The 20,416-nt window shown below is 40.8% G+C and overlaps 1 protein-coding gene across 3 annotated transcripts in view; it reads left to right on the top strand.

The window, feature by feature from the left end:
- The window catches only part of ush (Zinc finger protein ush), a 204,319-nt gene that overhangs the window by 128,903 nt on the left and 55,000 nt on the right, over positions 1–20,416 (top strand). For 2 of the 3 annotated variants that reach the window (XM_069109398.1, XM_069109397.1), the window contains exon 1: positions 17,413–17,497. The exons of the other annotated variant lie outside the window; for it this stretch is intronic. In XM_069109398.1, the coding sequence (XP_068965499.1) occupies positions 17,428–17,497 (70 nt within the window). In that variant the 5' untranslated portion in view covers positions 17,413–17,427. Of the gene's footprint in view, positions 1–17,412; positions 17,498–20,416 lie in introns of those variants that run through there. 3 annotated transcript variants of the gene reach the window in all.

The raw sequence follows: 20,416 nt of genomic DNA, 5'->3' as shown, positions 1-20,416 counted from the left end.
CGTCGGGAAGGAGGACCGAGACAGTGAACTTGCTGCCATTACAGCGGCTGTTATCTGAGCATTTGAATGAAATTGCGATGTCCTACGACGTGTGATATCGGCACTCTACTTTCAGCTAGTTACCGTTACCTTCTTCGCCGGTAATTCGCGGCTTCAGATACCGAAGATTCGAGCATGATAACGTTTGTTGCTTTCGGATCGAAGCATAGCTAAAGCAGGATCTTGAATTTAATGCTAAGACGAATTTGAGAAAGCTTGTCAGAAAGCGATAGAATTATCACCGTGTGAATTTTAAACTAGAACGATGACTTAGGAAGATTTATTTAAATCTCCAGTCAATTTCCACCACAAATAGAGTGAGACCAGATTTTGAAAAAAGAAAATTTAACACGTAGGCTACTGTAACGAATAACCAGAACTCTACGTAACAGAGTCACGAAGAATTAAGAACTAGCAACTTGGACAGTCTAATTCATTCCGTACATTTCGCCGATATCCTAGAGCTCTAGCAGCTAGAGGAACGATACAACTAAAAAAGCTTCCAAAGAAATCGGTTTAAAGTGGGAAGTTTGAAATACAAATTATTAATTACTCAACTATATACATGGCGCTTATTGAGATAACAGCTTGTTAATGTATACAATATACGCGACACTGAGCAGGAAATAGTTAACTAAACTACGCGATTATTATCCAAAAGCTCAGATTCCGCCAAACTGAACGAAGCATTCCACGCTCCTCAAGGAAGCAAATTGGTCTCCCAAGAAGGAGTGCATAAAAGCTGTGGAACAATTCATTAAACCCGACCAAGCAGCCAAGGAACAAGCAGTTAGCCCGCCCCATTCCAGTCAGTTGTATAATATAATTAACCGCGACGAGGCACAGGAGCGAGCCGCGGTAAAATCCTTTGGAATTCGTTGGACGACACGCCGTAAGAGAAAGAGAGAGAGATCCCTTCTGACGCTTTCCTAAACCCTCCGCCATTCCCCTCGAACGTTCGTACCCAAACCCCGGATCGAGAAGTCCCCTCTCCGTAATCCCCTTCAGGGTCGGGGATTTCACGATCGCTAATGAGATTCCGAGTGTCAAAACTCCGGGCCTGGGCCGTGTCTGGAACACACAGGCCCCCGAGACTCGCACACGTATACGACGTGGCCACCAAATAACGGATCGTAGCGATTAGATGGTACCGATAAAGGTGTCCTGAGGTGGGCTCCAAGGGAACAGGTATACGACGAGTCGCGTTCTTCTCTGCCCTCTTTCTCCTTGTCACTCTTCTTCGTCTTCGTCTTCCTCTTCTAACTGACTTATACGTTCCCCGAGAGAACGTAAAAGACAGAAGACAGAAAGAGAGAGCTTGAGGCGGGGGCGGGTTGGGGCTAGAGGTACGACGGCGGTGACGGTGGAAGGGAGGAAGTGGCGGAGGACGAGAGCAGAAAAGATAAAGAGAGGACTAAAGAGCGGAGATTAGCGCTAATGCACCATCGAGGGAATGGGATGGTATGGGGGCGAGGTCCATCGTATCTCTCATATTTCAGACCCCCGTGACGTCGTCCGAGATACCGAATCATTCCCACCTAGAGTCGACCGTGTATTTTTAGACGGTCTCTTTTTCTTTTCGCTCCGCTCCCGTCTTCCGACTCCGCGAACCATCCACAGCGAGCCTTCCTGTTCTCCGCGTGAACCGAATGCTCCAAGGAATCAGTGGACGGTAACGTGTATTGTAGCTTTTTTTTAAGATACGGACATTGAAATATATCGTGCAATTGGCAGGGATGTCGCGTTTGTTGAAGATCGTTACTGCGAGATGACAAAGGTGGGCGATGTTCTCAGCGTGATCCCTGAATTCGATGGAATCGTTAGTGGGCGGTGAATATGTAGTTTCTTTCGGTGGATGGGTTTTCAGTAATGAATATCGAAGTTTATATCGTACGTTTGAGGGGGATGTCGAAGTTATGTAAAGTTGGATGAAGTTTGAGGAAGCTTGTACTTACGTAAGATGACGTGGGTTGAGATTGTCTATAAATTCTGTAGGATATAAAAATAAAAATTCTTATTTAAATATAATAAAATTGTAATGATTACCGATACAATTAACCGTGTGCTTAAATTATCGTCGATTGCTCTAGATGTACGAAAGAAAACCGTAAGTTCGGTGTTTTGATCGAAAATGGAATTTCGTTTCGCAAGGAAGCGTGCACTTTTCGCCTAATTGCAAGCGCGGTTAGGCGTTCGATCGCAAACGGCTTCGCTATTCCGATAAATAGCAGCGCGCGCGGCTATTGAAAAGAGCAGGAACGTAAATCGGAGGTTAACGTTTGTCTCGACGTTAACCTTTTCCACGTGAGGCGTCGACACCTGAGATAAGGAACGTCTGTTAAGGGTACATGGATCTGAGTCTAATAAGCTTCTCTCGGTTTCTGCGAGATAAATATCGGTGAGCGCGAGCACACGGTATTCCGTGCAACTGGCGCGAAGTGATTTACAAGGATCCTGGCCCACACATCGCCGGATCGTTGGGAAAATTATCCTGAGCAAAAATTACCAGACGAACGCTCCTTGTCGAGAAACTTTCGATAGGTTAACTCGCTGATATTCAGAATAATTTCGTGAAAAGGATAAACGGCCTTTTAAATCGGACAATTTTATTATATAAGTCTAATCCTTCTACGTCCTTTGAATCATTTTCCAACGAATCGTAGTTTACTATCGTTAAAAAATTTCACAAATACGAAGAAAGTACAAGGGAATCGTTACGTGTTATAATAGTTGAATTTTATCATCTTGAAGCTTTTCTCAAATATATCAAAAATATCAAAAACCGTTTTGTTTGTTAAGACAAGATCCAGATTGAGACATAAAAGTTTCAAGATTTCGGAGTTAAAAACTTTTTAAGAGAGTTAAGATTTCAAGATGAAATTTTTGTCCGGTAAGTTAATTAAAATATTTATTTTTCCATGGTCGAAATAAGGTTGGAATTTCAATCACAGAAACTATGGTGTCTCGGTAAAATGCTTTATGAGAAAGGGATCTAAAAAGCGGTTTGAAAGATAAACTTTTAATTGATCTCTTTAAAACCGCCGCTTTAATTCTGTATCGAAACGCGGAGGACGCGCTATTTACGATTCTGTTGGAAACGTTGAAAATATCATCGCCAGCAAGATGTCGCGTTCACCATAGAGCTTGTAAATCGTCTCTTGTAACGCGTTCGCAAATTAACGACGCTTTCAGCGAATCGTTATCCGCTCCGACTGTCCGCACTATGTTTTATAGCATTATAAACTTCGGCCGTGCATTATCGCGAAACGTTCGATATCTTTGTACTTTGTATTTCTCAATCAGTTTGCGCCACGACTAAATCGACGAATTTTGGTAAACAATTCTTTTCGTTGTTATTTAATCTGCCTTTTGTTTCTTTCACTATCAAATTCACTGTCTCAATCATTTTCAATCGTACTATATTCATAAATTTAATCTTGTTTGTTCGTTTAAAAATTTAGATATCGTTATACGATATCGTGGTACGCAATGGTGAGAAAGATAGTTTGAAAGACACCATAATTTTTCGATGCAATTTTATTTCACAAGAGTAACAAGTTGCTTGGTATCTATTTTAATATAAATATGTATTTCTTAAACTCTTTATATTCATCAACGCAAAATTCTCTCACCAACAAAGTTTAATTTGCCGTTATCGATTCGTCATAACAATAAACCACCCCATAACTACCCTTATTTTTTATTTTAACGAAAATAATCATTTCCAATCTCCTTCTACCTATCGAAATAAAATTGTATTGTTAGCTAAAATCTCATTTCCCATTAACCGCTCGCTACAGCGGCTACCGTCCCATAACCATCCCTAATCATCAAACGCGAATTACCCCACCATCCAACCACACGACCAACGATCAGGACATACAAATTAATCGACAGAGTCACCCTCGTCGTTACATCCACACTCCATACTCTAATGTGAGCTGATGCAAAAAGAAAACATGTCGTCGATTCAGGCGCACGAGCTTACACTTTGCATCCATTTGACCAACAAGCAGAATGAAGCCCGAAGTACAACAAGAAGAGAAAAATGGTGTAGCATTGAAAGGGGTGCAAGGGGGAGGGGAAAACGAAGCAGAGTCTCGGTACGAGCGTCAGCAGCCAATTCACGGTGCCAGATAACATCGAATATTTTTCGAGTGAATGTTAGCAAACGTCCAAAAAAAAAAAAAGAAGAAAACGGGATGGTACGAGTGAATTTCGTAGAGAGAAAGAGAGGCAGGCAGACAGAGAGGGAGAGAGAGAGAAGTAAAAATAGTGCAAAGGGAGAAATAGGGGCGGATAAAAAGAGATGGCGAGAGAACGATCAGCGTGGGTGGAGGACGCTAAAAGGCTTGGACCGAACTTTTCGACAATAACCGGCGGCGGGCAGGCCGTTATTGAATTTTTATTGGCGACGACGAGTCAATTTGCGATTAAACCCACCCTTGTTACTCTTCCTCGCGCCACCGGCTCGACACGAGTTCGACAGTTCGTTTAAAGGAGAAGCACCTCGTTTCCCTTCCTTTCTTTCTTTCTACCCCTTTTTTTCATCCATAGTTGAGGAGAGACAGATCGACTAAAACATGAAACTTCTTAAGGGATGATAGACAGGGGTAAGTGGATGGATGAACGGGTTTCTCTTCGGAATGACATTTGAAATTATTATGTCTGTCAGGTTGGGGATTCTAAGATGATTTCTTAAGGTTCTTTAGTGGCAAGTTTTAATCGTTATTGGATTTCGTGCCTCAAATCGCTGAACCTTGGATATCAAGGGAAATTCAGTCTGGTAATATATTTTTGTTTGCTTGGAAATTGAGGACTGTCTTTAACGTAATAAAAAAAAATTCTTACTCTATACTTTTCGAAAGTTATTAGGCGTCATTCTATCGATTTGTCTTGAGAATGATCTTATACAAGAGATATCTTATGTTATAACAGAAGTGTGAGGAAGCTTTCGAGTTGATAGTGAAGATGTCCTGCCACGTGTTCGAGAAGACGTCGTATATCCTTTCGACACTGTTCAAGGAAATAGAAACGGCTTGGCACTTGATCGAGAGCCGGAAGCAGCACGTGTGGACTTAATGGATTCTTCGCGTATGCCACTTAACCGGTTGTAAGAGAAACGATCCTCACCTGTCGTTACGTAGGGTGGTTACGTGTCTTAGGGATGGGAACGAAATTCTAGTCCTAGTACTTTTGTCGCGAAACTGTTGAAGCAAGTATTCCTTCACAGAAATCTTCTTTTCTTATTAAAATTTCGTTTGCGGATTAAGATCCTTACGAGAGAAAAAGGTTTTTTAAATGTAAATTTCTTACAATCTTTTTGCCTCGTCTAAAATTTTGGGAACAATAATTATTACAAGTAACTTATAAATGATTTTGTGGTAGTAGAGTGACACGTTAATTTAGGCACATCCGAATTTTTGTGTATTTTTTTTTTTAATTCTATGAAATTTCCTTTACTTGTGTACTAAATCAAATGCAGATCTTGATTAAATTTTTTATCACTGTTAGCTGATTTTTCAAAAGATAGCCAAGCTTCCAAAAGGACTTTGGACAATATGAACAGTGATGAAAAATCGGAAAATAAAATTTTAACAAAATGCACGAATACAACGATTGATAAAATAGAATAACATTTATTCGATGGGTAAATAGAATAAAATTAAAAACAGAATAAATACAGATATAACATACACGTTAAATGACGTTGTAGAGATAATTAACGAACTAAAGGGATTAACAAAATGATAATTAAAAAGAAATGAAAATAGCCGTGCTAATGAAGCATGTACGATAAAGTTGGAACGATCCGTTTGCATGACCATTCAAAATCATCCATCCATCGAATTCGAGAGGCTTTGGAAAGGGTCGCTTCTCACCTGTCGTCACAAAGGGTGAACACGTGTTCATCGGGTGAAAAACCACGTACAAACACACGTGAGGGATGAACTGTGCCTCGTCGGCCTCCTGACACGATCGACCATCGATGCTAGATCACTCTTGACGGGATTTCCCGTTGTTTTACCAACGTTGTGAATTGTCTGGCGCAGGAAAATGTCAATTACAAAACAAGTGGAAAGAATGAAAGACCAATATTCTTTCAAATTCTTAAAATTCCAAAACAGTGTCAAATCGTTCACTCCTTCGTTTTCGCATTAACGAATCATTTTCTTATTTCGTATTTACTTTTCACAGGCAAAGTGGATGGACAGTGACCGATGGACTAAATTAGAATTACAAAATTCACAAAACTTTAAAATACAATAAATAATAGGAAATAATAGAATTTCAAATACGAAGGTAACGAATCGAAGAATGTTCTAAATATTCCAAGCATGTTCCTTCCGTTTCACACCGAGTCGCCGCGTTTTGCAACTTCCGTTTCGGTCACAAATCGACTTCTCGAGCCGTCTGTCCGTAAAAGGCATCGGTGCTTTTCGAGGGGTTTCGCTCCATGTTAATGGCTTAATGGCGAGTCGATGTCCGATGGAAAAGGCCAACATTTCATGCTGCGTGACCAATACCCGTAGGACAATTACACGCCTCTTTTCAAGCTCCTTCTGTACCCCTTTTCGTGCTAAAGCCACCGATATCGCGAAACGCCGCTGATAACAGCGCCGGTTTTATCTTATCACGTGGAAACCCTCGTTTCACCGTCGCGTCGACTGGTCTCTTCTTCTTCTTTTCCTTCTGATGTTACGTCGACTTCTTCGTCTTCTTTCTAGAGGCCATATTACTGCCGTTCATCGGGGTCCTTCCACCTCTGACAGACAGTGGGTCCATTTATTCGCAAATGCCAAGGCCGAGGGAAAGATCGACGATCGGAGGTCTGGCCGGAGGTCGCGGAGGTCCGAAGAATATCTGGATCACCAGACGAGCGTCGACACGGAAAAATGATTCAGAGAAATTGTTTTCGTTTGACGATTCTTACTTAGCCGACATAAGTCGCCGAAAGTTTTCGAGTTTGTAGATTTTTCCACGTTATTATTCATCCTCTGTTGCTAAGTTAGGGTCATTGACTATTAGACTACGAATTTTTATGCATTTATTCAAAAGTGCATACAATCTACAAAATATCTATATTATGCTACTAGACAGAAACTTTTGTTTCTTCCAAGTATATGTACTTAGGTTACACAATCTTGCTTTGTTAAAATTTTACTCCTCAGAAACAAATCGACGTAACACAAAAAATTATTCGCGAAAAAGCATTTATACGTCGGGAATTATCAGATGGTCCTATCGTGGTCGAAATTAATGGTAGAAACAGGCGACCACGAGCGGAAGCAGAAGTCCTGAAAGGATGGATTGCTAGATCCTGATCGCTGACCAGTTGAGCGGGACTCCAAAGAGTCTTGGAGATAGCGGCGTGATTGCCGGGGGTTGATCGACGATTTGTCAAAGTCTTTCCACGAAACGGTAGAAAGACGACGACCGTGACAATACCGTCTGGTTCTATATTTAATGTCGCATCGCAAAAAAGCATCGATGGACCTTAGACTCAGACGTGGTCCCGAATAACAAAAAGTCTGACTGTTTGTTTCTTCTTTACTTTTAAATAATGTCTCTTATATGCGTTGATATATAAGGAAAAATGAATTCTATTTTTTGAAAATGAGTTTTATCCGTTTAGTCCGTTCCCCAAAATTAATTCTTTTTATTATTCTTCTTATAAACTTAGACTTTGTGAATATACATATTCCGAGCGTATAACGAAGTGTAAAATGTCAGGCAATTTTCATATCCCACATGTTATTATTTCATCAAGTTTTTCATTATTTTATATTTTCATTCTAACCTTTAAACGTGGCTTTAAATGACCTATATCTGTGTAACGTGTTGTGCTTGAATAACACTTACCTACGAGGTCTAACTGTTAAACATTCAGACACCTTGTATATATAAGAAACATTTTTCGCTTGAGAAAGCAATTGGAAACGAAAAAAGTTAGCACCATCTTCGGTCTTCTCTAGTATCTTCACAGTCTGCATTAAGCGTTAGCGAAAAGTTCCTAGAAGCTGCGTGCATTCAGGTGTACCGGGAGCGTGGTTTCCGCATTAAAAACGCGGCAGCCTCCGCGATAGTGGTTCTGACGTGTATATCCTCGGCCGCAGATGTCGCAAAACGCCCGGAGAGCAGCCGACACCGAAGTTCTCCGATAGCCTGATGGTCATTTCTCATTTGCGTAATCTCACGCTGCCCTCCTCCGTTTCTCCCATCCTCGTTCCCTCTCCTCGTCCAGCTCGTCCCCGTTTCGCATGGAAAGAGAGAAGGAGGAAGGGTGGTGGCTCTTCCGCGAGAGCTCTCTCGAGGGGGTGGCTCGTGCGAACCATTTGTTCCGCGGGGCGGTTTTGACGAGGCGAACTCCCTGCCCTAATCGCTGCGGCCGTAAACGCGACGCCTCCACCGGGAGCTAATCATAATTGCGCGCCACGATAAAAAGTGTCCGGCTCTTTTTCACCGTCCGAGGCGCGCACCGCAGGGCACGGCCGGACGATGACGAAGCGGCTCGTTGCAACCCGCCCCGGATATATCTCGCCCCAGTGCAAGTGGACTGATGCGTCCGCGTAATTGACCCCGAAACGCTGTTACCACGCGATGTTGCGATACCGATAGAGAAGCATCCTTCTATCGTTCATTCGACAATTGGCAATCTTGTTACGAATTAGTTTTGGATTAAGAGATATCTCTTGGCTGAGGTATGAAAGGATGAAAGTTAGAGAGGCAGGTTTTCTGTCAATTTTCTATGGATCTCGAGATTTGGTGAATTACGACGTTTGAATTATGCTTTTGTGTTTGAATATAGATTGTACCAAATGTAATATGTAATAAATGTAATGAATCGCATCGATTGGTGCTCCGAAAATGTAGAAGGAATGGTATCGTTGTGCCGTAAAGAACGAACATAAGATTAAGCGATTAGGCAGTTTCATGCAAATTTGTAATCACAGACGTTGCAATTACACGGTACCGAGTTCACATTCCAGCACTTTTGTACGATACCTCTTTAACCGTCGTGTTTTACATTTTATCGGATTTCAGCTTCTGCCGATCAAAATAAAAAATCGAAGGGAAGAAATCCAACAGCCAAATTCCGTATGCGCCCTTAATGACCCAGTTTCTCTACGGAGAGTCAACCCAGCTCCCCCAATAGCTCACCCCGCCCCAAATTATTCACGCTTACCCGAATCGATGGCCGTGACTGTGACACGAGCGACGGTCATCTCCGCTATCCCTGTCCATCTCTTCGGACAGACGAGAGTAGAAGCTGGAGATAAAAGGATACGAGAGATCGAGGAGAGAGAGAGAGCGAGAGAAACTCTCTCGATCCGAGGAAGACACCAACAAGAAGCAACGAGAGATGAAACGAGAAAGTCGAAGAGAGAGAGGAAGCTATCTCTCGCGTCGTCTAGACTCGAGAAGCCGTTCCTGGATTTTCTCCCCCGGGACCCTTGGTATATTCCATCCTAGGGGAGAGGGGAGGAACAAGAGAGAATCTTTCGAGACAGTGAGACCACTGTTGAATCTGTTTCTCCCCTCCTCGTCGCCCTCGAGGATCTTAACGAATAAGATAACACGGCGCCAGGGAGTTCTCCTCTCCTCTCTCTCTCTCTCTCTCCCTCTCTCTGTGCGCATCTCTCCACTTGGACAGGCCAACGGTCACCGACACCACGTCGATGATCCATCCTTGCCTGTTCAGACATCTCACAGCCCCGATTACGCGGAATCTCTTGTCCCCTCTTTGCTTTTTCACGCTTTCGCGCTCAACGATCCTGTTTAGTCCTGGTAATTCGACGTAGCCTCTTCGGTGGCTTCACTGAATCGAGAACATTATCGGCGCCGGGCCGATCTTTAAGACGTGTTAAGTGCCATTGATGAACTGGTACGGCCTGGTCAGATTTATAAAGGGTGCATATTACAATACCCATTTGTTTGCAATATGTGTCAGGTTGAGTGTGTGAGAGAGTATTATATGATGATTCGTTGGTTTGGTTCAAGGGATGTGCAAGTATACAAAAATGTATAAAAAAAATATCGAGAGTAAAGTACATGTTATTATGTAGAGGATGGTTGGCCGTGTGGTTTAAATGACGAGATTACTCGATAATGAAACCGTCAAATGTATTTAAAAATAATTAATAAGTACAAAGAATGGTCGCTAAGACGCTCGCTACTAACTGATTCGCTAAAGACTGTGTATTGAACGCTAATAGAATCGCTCGAGACTGAGACTGAAAAACTGGTCCTCTTACGATCGCGTTCATTTATTTATACTGGTTGGGGGAGTACCGGAAAATTTAAATTCGTCTTTGTTTGACGGTTGCACGTAGCGGCGACATTGTTTTGCCCGAAGTTTATTTATTATTACATTATGTATGTACTAAAAATGTTGATACCCCGAGGCAAAACAACAACATGATTCGAATTGTCCTCTAACTCATGTGTCGCTACAATTATACAGGATGTTTGGTAACTGGTGGTACAAACGGAAAGGGGGTGATTCTACGCGAAAAAAGAAGTCGAAAATATAGAATAAAAATGTTTCGTTTGAGGCTTTGTTTTCGAGAAAATCGACTTTGAATTTTCGCTTGGTACGCGTGCATTTTATCACGTCTCGTTATAACGGATCTCACTGTAGATCGTTGTCTTGATGGAAAAATTAAAAAAAAAAGAATTTTTTTTTTAATTTTTATTCTATATTTTCGACTTCTTTTTTCGCGTAGAATCATCCCCTTTCCGCTTGTACCACCAGTTACCAACCACCCTGTATATGTAGAAAACGACACATTATTTTATTGAAGCGTCGCTTTTATATGAGTACCAGGAAAGATATGAATCTATGTACCTTAAATATCCGCAGTTTACTGATAAGTATATTCCTGAATTCTTCCAGACTTTCCGAGGAAATTAGAAGAATCTAGATTAGTAGAAATTAAATAGTAGAAGAGTCAGTTTTGGATATAAACTGGCCACCTGTTTATGTTTTGTGAAAACATACGTTTGTCTATGGAAGACTACTTTTACATAGTAATTCGTGTATTTAAGGTAGTCGTTAATTTACAAATTATCCAGTTAATATATTGTTAATGTTACACTTTGTTGCATCAAGTCATCCGTTTAAAATTTCAGTCCGTTCCTAAATGTTCTTATAGCTTAGTCGAGTAGACTCGCACGTATATTATTAGCAAAACATTAAAAAAAGCCAATTAACTGGTAGTCAAAAGTGACCAGAATAGTCGGCGTTGCCATAAATCATTCACAGCGGGGCTAATTAAAAAGAAAGCCGCGAGAAAGACTCGAGTAGAAGTTCGACTGGTTCCCGCCACCAACGCGGAGTCGAACTCAAGCAAGGCCTGGGCCGACGATAATTTATTGGCAGGTAATTAGCGATCGTGCGAACGATAATTGTCCGCAATTTCGCAATCCCCGTGAACTGGTGCCTGCAATAATATCGCGGTAGCCCCTGTGGTTGCGTAACTCGTCGATCCAGCGAAAATCCAAACTGATAAATGTCCGCCGCGATGCGGAAAAGGCTGATAGAGAAGGAAAAAGAGAACGGGAAAGACACGATCGTTAGCGCCGCTGAAAAGGAAAAATCGTTGCATAATTAAACGCACCTGTCAATCAAAACGTTTGTCGAATTTATTTTCGATCAGTTTCGAATAACGCTATATCGGATAATAGTCTTTATCAATAAAATCGAGATGTTATGATTTATTCCGACACACGTAATAACTCTCCTTTCGTATTTAGATAGCAAATGAGAATCCTACCAATTTAAAATTCACTAACACGAGCAAGAATAATCCATCGTTCGTTATATTTGATTTATTATTCCAATGATCCATTCCAATCTCCAAATTCCAATCTCAACGAGAAAGTAAATACATTTCAAAAGTAAATAAATAAGAGACAGAAAATAAGTATCTATTTTTTGAAACGTATAATATTCGATAAGAAAATCACAATCTATTCTTGTGGTATCTTGCCGCTTGCTCGACGTCACCAATAATCTATCTATTTATTAAAAACCTATTATAAATCGATTAAAAAATATCCCAATGTAATTATTCACGTAGAAAATTTGAACACAATCAATTCCCTACACCAGAAATGAAAATACAAATTCTATGGACTAACCGTTACGAAAGGAAATACACCACTATCCGTCACATCCGATGATCAATCTAAAAACACGAGTCACCCTCCAGAATCAAACCACCGAACGATCCAACTAGCCCCGCCCTCGTTTTCCGACAATCGAAACCAATCTACATCAGGATAGAAAAAAAAATGACAGAGAAACACGTTTTACGATGTCGAGGAAGGTTCGTAAAACGACGCTCGAAACGACGCGTATCCCGTCGTAATAAAATCTAATCGCGAGTGCCGAAACGAGCCGTCGGCAACGTTCAGGAGAACGGTGTGCACGATCCACGGAGACAAAGAGTACGGTTATTAGATACAACCGTACCCTACGTGTCTTACGATCCTCCTTATCGTTATCGCCATTAGTCACGGAGCCCATTGCGCACCGTGTTACCGGTATCGGCCTGGTGTTATCGTTATCCGTTATCAGGCCGCGCTATCGGCGAAGTTCAAGCCTCGTGACGCCAATGACAAGAGGTAATTCTGGTGCCCTGAAGTCTGCCAATGACGCGATATATAAAACTCGTACGCTTATTTCTTTGCTTATTTACTCGCCAGATCCAGTCTAAAGTATTTACCGGTGTATTGATACGAGCGATCATTACAATGGAATCGTTGTTCGTCGACGTAAAAGTGTGATTTCGATAATGGGGGATGATCGTATGGTCTTTGGAATGTTGAAAAGGATATCGGAGAAATATCGATGAGATATTGGCTGTTATTTTTACGACTATTCAGGGTTTTTGATAGTTTTATTTCGTGATTGTGTACAAGCAGATAATTTATACTAATTTTATAAATGATTCACTTTTATCTATCGTTGTTGTTTATTCGCATTTTGTATGCTGAAAATTTTATAGTAATCGTAACGATGAATATGTGAACGTTATTTTCGTGCATATTCAAAGTAGAAATTAATCGCATAATCTTCGCGATATTGAAGCATGTTTTTTCCGGTTTAGAGATTTTGCCCTCGTTTAGAGTAGAATAGAGATAATTCGATTGTGTGGGATGATCATCTGGTTTCTGGAATGTTGAAAAGGATATTGGAGAAATATCGATGGGATATTGGCTGTTATTTTTACGACTATTCAGGGTTTTTGATAGTTTTATTTCGTGATTGTGTACAAGCAGATAATTTATACTAATTTTATAAATGATTCACTTTTATCTATCGTTGTTGTTTATTCGCATTTTGTATGCTGAAAATTTTATAGTAATCGTAACGATGAATATGTGAACGTTATTTTCGTGCATATTCAAAGTAGAAATTAATCGCATAATCTTCGCGATATTGAAGCATGTTTTTTTCCGGTTTAGAGATTTTGCCCTCGTTTAGGGTAGAATAGAGATAATAATGGTTTTCGACGGAAAGGAAGGGTTAGGATATAAAAGCGAAGAGATGCAGCTCGAAGGAGTTTTCGAAGGAATTACTACCTGTGATTAGATACAGCAACGTATACTGCATTAATTTGGTAAATAGGTACTTACTAGTCAATGTATGCGCATACTAATTCGATAGGTAAATGAATGTATCCACAAGCAGTGAAATTTAAATGTTGACTAAATAGCACGAGTTTAGTCTTCATTTAATAAAGATATGCACAAACATTCAAATTAACAATTTTGCCAGCGGATGTGCACACCAGCCACATAATTCATCAGGTGTAAACAAAGATGCATCATTTAAGTGAACACAGACTACTACGTATCAAACTAAAGTATTGTAGAAAAAATATCCCTTTTTTTCAACTGAATTTATTCCATAAACTCGTTCGTTACAAAGAGGTAACATAAATAATAGTCAGTTGCAAAGTTAATTAGAAAAATAATGTTCGTTGTACCATCATTTCCCTCTATCGCTTTACTAAAATCAAAGCTTGAGATTGCCTAATTTTCTCACAGGACTCCCAGTAACCGCCTCCTAACAATCGAGGAAAACCCCAGCGCACACAGCTCCGTAACTGTATCAAAAGAAAAAGAAAGAAAAAATAAAAAAACATCGCATAAAACGAGCCATAAAATTCGCAAACTGCCGAGCGTTTCGTAGAAGCTGGCCGATAGAGGCAGACAGGGACGTAATCCGGCAGAGTCCTGGAAACAATCGTCGATTCACACCCCTTCCCAGAAGGCGGCGGTGTGTTCCGGTCGAAATCAGCCTTTTGCCGTAGACGCGAGAGGGAAAAGCGGTATGTTTGCCCGGCATTATCGTGAGGCGGCAGAACACGAGAGAGCCGGGGAAAGAGAGTGAAAGAGAGAAAGAGGAAGGCAACCGGTGCTGGGGACAGAAGCAGCCAAGAGGGAGCGAGAGAAAGAGAGAGAAGAGAGTGATAACAGGTAGCCATTGCCATGGGTCTCGGTGCCGCTTGGAAACCAGTGATAGCGCTTCCCCGCAACGGCGAGCATCTCGCTCCTCTGCGGTTTCGTCTTACCCTCAGCTTTTAAACAGTCTGTCGGAAGTAGCTTTCCGCGTCGCCGACGAGAGTCTGCCGTGCGCGTTAAACCGCGAGCGGCCTTGTCTGCGAAATCAACGTTCAATAGCCTCGACTAAGTCCACGCTAGAAGTTGCGGATTTAGGAGAACTGTCGACTGTCCCGTTCGTTGAAACGTTGAGCTTTCGCAGGAATAATTTCGTAATACGCTGAAGAGAGTTCGAGGAAGGACGTAATGGTTAAAGAGTAACGGCGCAGCTTTTCTTGGGGTAGTTCTGGTATTCTTGGAGGGAATCGTGAAGTGGTTCGGTGACGTCGTTTAGGGACCGAAGAATTTTGGAATTTGGGAGCTGCTGTGTTGAGGGATTGCTTGTTGGGTTGATGTACCCTTTGAGAGAAGCGTGAGAGGTACAGGTATAGGAAGACTATTGCATCCTGAACGATATACTTTCCTGACGTGATAAAGATAAGTTGAAGATGGAATTTGCAGCTCCCATTTATGAAACGTGAGTTATCAAAGAAAATAGCAGACGGATTTGCGATATTAAACTTGTAAGAAAATACAAAAAGTATATGAAAGTGAATGATCAAGACCTGCAGATATTTAGTGACAGCTGATGTAAAAGGAATCATACAACAGGACTGTAATCTTAGGACGCTAAACTTGCTCCAAAAATGTAACCCATCAGGAAACAAAGATATTTTACAGGAAATACAGGAAAAAGACCGATCATATGCAACATACGATACTCCAATTACTAAAATATCCACGTACTTAAATTGACCATCCCTCACCAATTCTATAACATCACAACCTACTTAGTTTCGTCACACTTAACGCTACAACTGCATCGAAGAGAGCTGCGCGTCTTTCAATCGCTCGATAATCTTACAGTGCCAAATTTTCATCCATCAAAGCACACAAAGGACAATTACATTTAACATATACAAGCTAACATAAATAATACTTCGATTGCCAAAATATCTTCATTTTAAATTAACCATTTCCCTCGAATACCGCAATACCACAACCTACTTTATCACCAATGCCCATCAGTCTCAATCCTACGACCGCGTCAAAGAGCGTTCCGCATCTTGCAACCTTCCAAACTCTCGCACGAAACGGTTTGGGTGAAACGAGCCACGTTCGAGCGTCAAAGCGACGAACCTGCTGGCCGGTTGTCCGCATTCAATTACCCTTATCGTGGTCCAAGTGTCAGACGTTATCAGCCGTGGGGCTAGTGGCCAGCCGTGACGAAAATTTCACCGGTCGATCGTGCCTCCTAATTGTCGTGGGTCGCGCGCGCAATTAGCCGCCGGTTTTCCGAGCGAATCGGCGTCGGCGTCGACGGCGGTGTCGACGGCAGTGGCCACGCGTTCTGCGTGTGCGCGATCGATAAGATGCCGATCGTGCCGGCTTATCGGGCAACGGGCGGCCGATAAGAGTCGGTCCCCGTAGCTGTCGGAGCGAGCGCGGCCAGGCCGCGATACGCGGATTATCCGCGTGGCTCGTTTATTCCCGTGCTCGCTGCTACAACGACGACAATCGGCCTACCGACCTTCTCTTGTCCTCTCTCTCTCTCTCTCTCTCTCTCTTTATCCCTCACGTTCTATCTGTCTGGAAATACAGTCGTTGTTGCTCGGATTGTCGTTACATCGAAGTTCAACACCAGGATGTATAGGGAGCAGGATTAATTGTTTGTGAAGGGATTGATTCGGTCTTTGGGTAATCGGTCGAGGAGTTTGGTGAATAACGTTGAATATCGTCAAGTCCTGTGTAAAGTGTATTTTTATTTTGAAAAGAGATTTGAAGTGTTTGATGCACATGTTGCACGGTAAGCTGGATGGATAAGTAATCTCAATTATCATCTTTGATCGATAATGATATATCAGAGACGTGGATTAAATACATTTGCTGCATTGAAAAATTGCGATAAGAACAAGCAAAGATTATTTTATAACATCTTGTTTGTTTACTTTGTCTTCTCGACTTACTATTTGCATATTTCTAAACGATGATTTTTATAAAATCAAGGTAAGACGATCGATCTTACTTCTAAATATAACTCGAACTTCAGTCTAGAAGAACGATAAAACACCGCGCGTTAAGAACGCCGAGTGCAGATAATAAAGTAGATCGAACTGTATATGGATGATTAAAATCCACAGATCGATGCAATGATCGATGACGATACCGGTAACGCTCGATGGAAGATGCTCGACTCGATTTACGTGAAAAGTTTCACGATTTATCGACAAAACTGTTATCTACGCCAGGACTCGGTCGATCCCTAATCAAACATCGAACGCTGGAAAATCGCGTGTGTATGAATAAACATTCGAAACACACATAGAAAGAGGTAACGATCGTACACAATCGATGTTTGCGATGTAGTCGATGGATAGCGATAGAACGAGTCGCAATCGGACATGGCGATCGCGATCGCGATAATCGTCAGACGAGCATCGTGCCAATAACGTGACGCGATATCTCACGGGATCTACCGATCGGATCTGATCGACGTTCGATCGGGACCGTCTTGAAAAACCGCAGAGTGCTTGTCGACAATTGCGTCAAGTTGAGTCAACAGAAATCATCGTACTCGAACAAGCTGAAAAAATTGAATGGGATGCGCTGCGTGACCGACAGTCGACAAACACAGAATGTTTCGCGTGGTGGACAGTGAATTTGTGCAACAACGTGCTATTGGACTGTGTTACTCCGACGCGCTACGTTGATGAAAATAAAAGGTGGATCTGAGAATGAAAAGTGAGCTTGTGGTCGAGTAAAATTTCGATCGAAATGAGTATACTGTTGTGGAGACAACGCAGAGGCAGTCAGCTCAGGGCGGAAACCACGCTTTCACTGACAAGTAAGTAGTTTAAAAAAATACATAAAAGATCGAAAGTTTTGAGGCGGTGGTTGGTAATACTCGACGAAGTATGGAACGTAAGCCAAGTTAATATTAAGGTACTTTGAATATGAAAGTTATTTTTAATTTTCATGCGATCCTCGAATTTTCATATCGCAATTTTACTCTCGTAATCGAAACGAGAATTCATGTATGTTAGTAGCATAAATTTAAGAAATTGTTTACGATTTCGTTAAAGAAATATAGTTGGATATTTCTAGGACACTTTATATGCGAAATGCACATCCATAAAACGTGGAGTTCCGACTCGTATGTTGTTCTATCTGACTATCACTCTATCTTCCTAACAACGTTATCTCGTGTACACTTCGAAATTTCCCACTCAATTATGTTCGTATTCATCGTTGTCAAACTTCCAATATCGTAAAGTATATAATGGAATAACCCGAAGTGAAAACGAAGGTATACAACGATATTTAAATTTAGAAAGCTACAACCAAAGATGTTACTGTACAGCCAAAACACTCGTCTACTTCCAAGAATATTATAACGAGAAGATTAAACAACCTCGAAAGGTACCTTTCTCTTGTTGAAAAACCAAAAAGAATAGAAAGCAAAACAGAAAAATGTGGATCCAGTTCCTAGTACCGTTTCGACGATCGATCGTCTTGCGATTTCCCATTCGATTCGACGGGGGTGATCGAAAGCACAGGCAGAACGGGAGAGAAAAAGAAGGAGTTTCGTCGAACGTTGCCGGTCGCGGCCTCGGAGCGTTAATGGGAGGAGTTCATTAAGATCGCGCGATTAGTGGCTTATCGCGGCTAAGCGAGGCTCGTTACTTTACCGTGACGTCACTTCCTCCCTGTGTCGCCGGCATCGTTGTCCGTTGCCTCTCTTTCCGTCCGTGCTTCCAGCTTTCTGCCCGCCTCTTTTGTTCCCCGAATTCGAGCTTACACACCGTTTCCTTCTGGTTACTCCACGACTAGAGCATCGTTTTCCCTTTGCTGCTTCTCTTTGCTTGTTTTTCGCAAGAAATCCAAAGTACATAGCGTTCAACACGCGAATAAACAATAAAATTTGATACTTTTTCGATTACATTTCTGGATATCAATAGGATTATATAATATTGTAATATAATAATATAAATATAATAATGTAATATAAAAAAAATAATATAATATTGTAGGCGTAATTATATAATTAAAATGGCACAATTAGTTGCAAAATATGCGATTAGCGATGGACCTCTTGGAAACCTAGCGATTTATATTGATGGAGTCGATCGGTTTAACTTTTATATGGTCCATTTATTGCTTGAAACTTTAATACGATTAAAAGAGTGATTCTGGGGGTTTTAGGTAATCGTTCGTTGTTACAAAACCTTCAAATTAAGCGAAGATGAATTGGCAACGATTACGGTTTCGGTGATTAAATTGGAAACTGGTTCTCGAAGGTTTCTCGTTTAACCTCGAAGAAAAAACACTTTTCAATTTCAAGATAATATAACATTTATTAAAGATCGTTGCTTATAATATTATGTTAATTAATTAGCAAGGCAAGGCAGAAAGTTTGCCCCCGGTGGATTTGAATATTCAAAAGCTTAGTCTTAGGTTAAGTTTCTGTAAAAGTTTCAAAAGTCTCTTTCGCAAATCTACTTACACAAAAATATTAATTCCAGATAATACTATCTTGTTATACGTAGAATTCTTCGTCCGTAAACTTCTATTAGAACATTATGTTTTTTCGTACAGCACTTCAAATCAAACAAATTCCAATTGATTCTCAAGAACAAATATTGGGAAGGATTGTTTTCGAGTGTCGAAAGTAGATACAGATTGCGTGATCCAGATGGTAATCTCTCGTCATTTGTACGATCATTGGCTTTGTTAATCGTCGTACGATCATGAAATAACGATCTTATAACGGAGTTACGATAAGCCTGATAAATTGTCTAGACAATGGTTAGCGGTAAGTGTGGGATGGATCCGATCGATCTGGTCATTGATCGATATCGCGACCACACATTCGGTTATCTCCGCTTGGACTTTGTCCCATCTTCTGTTTGTTGATTTCCCTTTATCTTATAAACTTCAGCTCCGATAGTCACGAATGTTCTTATGATACAATTACTGTGATCGATATCGCAGATGATTACCGATGACGTTTAATCTTCGGTTTCTTGAACGATAAACTGATATTGGTTCTTCGACAATAAATGAGGTAGGTCAATCTAGTTGATCGTGCCTAAGTTTTTACACACGTAATCGGTGCCTTTTTGAAATATCTACGTAGAATTTCTGACAGAAAGTAACTGTAGTTTTTATTAAAATTTCGTTTACTAAAGTAATTTTTAAATTGGTGGAATTTTAAAGGATCGTAAAACGATCTTCCGACGTACAGTAATTCTTAACTCTGTGTGATTTTAGAAAATCGCAGAGTAATTTGTAAGTTGGAAGAATTGAGAAAGAATTGACTTTATAAATTATAGACTTTTAAGACAGAAGTAAGGGAAACAAAATTTACCGAGCGATAGCACAATTTTTACAACTCCTTCGACGTAATATTGCAGCGAACTTATAATTCGTACGAAGCTATTATTTTAAAGATACGTGTAGTTCGAACGATTACTCGTTTTCGATCGAAACGAATCAAATGCTACTCAAACTTAATCGAATTACTAATCTTCTTGATGGATTAATTATCGCATGGGAAAGATAAAACATACATAATATTCCAATATCTTTATGATTAACGGATATTAATCATTTGTTCATTACGATTTACAAACATTATATGTTTAATCTTCGAAGTTGGATTTAACTTATTATTTTAGTTTATGGGATTAATCGAAAGATTCTCATCCTATCACTCCAGCTTAAATTCCCATTAAACTCCAATCTTGAAAATATTAATCAATTT

This window comes from Bombus flavifrons, chromosome 3 (assembly GCF_040668555.2).
Source record: "Bombus flavifrons isolate JBK064 chromosome 3, iyBomFlav1_principal, whole genome shotgun sequence".
NCBI classification, from domain to species: domain Eukaryota; kingdom Metazoa; phylum Arthropoda; class Insecta; order Hymenoptera; family Apidae; genus Bombus; species Bombus flavifrons.
The sequence above is the reverse complement of the archived record's forward strand: the minus strand, read 5'-3'. Positions and strand labels throughout refer to the sequence as shown.